This window comes from Miscanthus floridulus, chromosome 19, assembly GCF_019320115.1.
Source record: "Miscanthus floridulus cultivar M001 chromosome 19, ASM1932011v1, whole genome shotgun sequence".
Lineage (NCBI taxonomy): Eukaryota > Viridiplantae > Streptophyta > Magnoliopsida > Poales > Poaceae > Miscanthus > Miscanthus floridulus.
This window is the reverse complement of record NC_089598.1, coordinates 28,071,392-28,073,830: the sequence shown is the minus strand read 5'-3', so window position 1 is coordinate 28,073,830 and position 2,439 is coordinate 28,071,392. Positions and strand designations below refer to the sequence as shown.

The window sequence follows — 2,439 nt, the reverse complement described above, 5'->3', positions numbered from 1 at the left end:
TAGGCACTGGGCCTCGACCCAAGAAGCCTCAGCTATCCTGGAAGCTTCACTCCCCAGCTCTACGTCACACCAGGAAGTTAGGGAGCGAACATAAGAAAAAGCAAATAAAACGAGGGGACTAGGACTCACCCTCGGCCTTTCCCCTCCAAACCACAGCCTCGGTTTGTGAGGCCTTAGCTGTTGCAAGGGCCTTATCCAAAGCGCCTTTCGTCAGCTGGTGCGCACTCTGTTCCGCTCTTAGCTGCCCAGCAAGAGCCTTGCCCGAGGCCATGGCTTCTTCGGCTCAAGACCTGAAGGCATCCTGATCACTGACCACGCGGGTGAGCTCCTCCTCCAACTCCTTGACCCACGCCACCAGGGGGCGAGCTGCTCCTGAGCTATGGCCGCCTCGACCTTTGCGTCAGCATAATGAAGGCGGAGGTCCTCCACCTCTGCGGTCCGTGCCGATAGGAGCTCATTGGCGCCTGCAATAAGGCCCTTCTGCCGCTAAAGCTGGTCCCAGACGTCCCTCTCCCACTGGAGAAAGACTGACTTCCTAAGGGACCAGGTCTCGAGCTTCTGGGGGAAATAGAATAGGGGTCAATCCCTACAAAGAAAACTCAAAAAAAGACCACTGCATGAGAAAAGAAAGCATGAACCTTGGCGACTCCGAGCGGATCGTTGGCCACCACGGACATCGCCGTCCGTAGTGACCGCTCCGCCAGCTGGCAGTACTACTCAAATGTGTCCCAGCGACCGCCCTTGGCCACATCCTTGAGGGCAAACAGAGGCTCTGCCCCAGGGTCATCCCGGCTCTGCCGCAGGACACGCGGGTGATCCTACCCGTGGGGCTCGGGTCGTACTTGCGTGAGGGCCGAGCTTCCCTCGCCCGAGGTTGGAACCGGCTATTCCATGACACCAGCCACCTTGGCACCGGCCATCTCCTATGCCCAGGAAGTATCGTCGAAGGAGATCGGAAGAACTTCCACCTCTTGGGCGCTCTCCCGCAACGATAGCGGGCCTTGAACCAAGGGTGCCACCGAGGCCTCCGTGGCCTTCGTCTCCACTTCCTGGGCCAACAGCCTCGCCATGATCATGTTAGCCTCAGTGGTCCTGGGGGCTCCAGCCTCTGCCATCATGGCCACGGTGGTCTCAGGGGCTCTGGCCTCCACCACCGTGGCCTCGGCGGTCGCGGGGGCTCCGACACCCGCCGCAGCGACCTCGATGGTCCTGGGTGCCATGGCCTCCATCGCCCTGGCCTGTGAAACCACAAGGACCTCGATCCCGGTGGCCTCCGCAGGTAAGGGAACCTCAGCCCCATCCGACCCATGGGCCTCGCCATCATGGGGCGGAGGCGCTCCCTCCCCCACCTGTGTCGGGGCCGCCCTAGCATCCCCTCCTTGGGTGGCTGGCTCCTTCGGGTCAGCCCTTGCCGATGCCGCGCCACATTGTAGGGCGGCTTGCGCCTCCGCCACCCAGTGGGTGGAGGAGCTAGGGTTAACCTTGAGCACTTTTAGGGGCGCCAAGGTAGGCACCTCCGTAGGTTGCTTCCGGCTAAGGACAAAATGTTTACAAGGTCAGCACAAGACGAAAAAGCACTATGGCCCCACCAAAAATACACCTACCTCGAGCGGGGCTGCAACCGCTTCGACATGACGACCCTTGTCTGCGTAGGCGGTGGCGGCGGTAGAGGCACAACCTCCGTGTTCATCAGCGCCGGTTGGTCCTCAATGGACCCCGGCGCCCCCTCGGTCCTCTGCGGGGGCAGTTGCGTCACCCCCACTGCCACCTGCTCCACTACTACCGCTGAGCCCACCGGGCTGACAGCATGCTTGCCCAACACCCACTCCTCAAGCATGTCGGCCTCGGCCCCGAGGCGGTCAACCACTGACCCCGGGGCAGCTCCTCCTCCTCCTCCTCCTGGGAGCGTCGGGCTGCTTGCCAACACCCCGGGCACCGTCTCCCCTACGTCAGGGAGATGGTCCAAGGGACCCCACCCCATCTTGCCGTCGTCATCCTCGTTCGAGGCATCCATCGCTAACGACGGCGACGGGGACTCCTCCAATAGGAGGCCGTCCTTCCTTTGCTGCCGACGACGCTCATCTAGTTTCTTGCGCGCGAGAATCTGCTTTGTGCGCTTCACCGCCTTGGCGTCCTTCCTCTTTTTCTATACCTCGGCGTGCACCCAGTTGATCACCCGCCGCCTCGCGTCCTCAGGAACGGGTGGTGGAGAGGCTCGCACGTCCCTCATCCCTTGCAGGAACGGTGATTGCGCATAAGGGAATGAGAAATAGTGAGAAACAGAGAGGGCTCGAGGGCTACAGCGGCGCTCGACTTACCAGTGAGAGGAACCCCCATGACGGGCGCATCATGATGGGGGTCAGGTTACCGCCTCTTAGCTTCGCCTCCACCATCTTCCCCACCCGGTGAAGAATTTCCTCATCGGAAAGGGCGGAGGAG

General features: G+C 61.7%; 1 protein-coding gene across 1 annotated transcript; it reads right to left on the bottom strand.

Annotated features, from left to right (window-relative positions):
• Positions 1-923: 923 nt before the first annotated feature.
• Positions 924-2,014, bottom strand: LOC136525787 (uncharacterized). The gene is made up of 2 exons (XM_066518654.1): positions 1,605-2,014; positions 924-1,533 (listed from the first exon to the last, which is right to left on the bottom strand). Exons 1-2 carry the CDS (start codon positions 2,012-2,014, stop codon positions 924-926), a joined length of 1,020 nt encoding a protein of 339 aa, XP_066374751.1.
• Between the last annotated feature and the right edge of the window lie 425 nt (positions 2,015-2,439).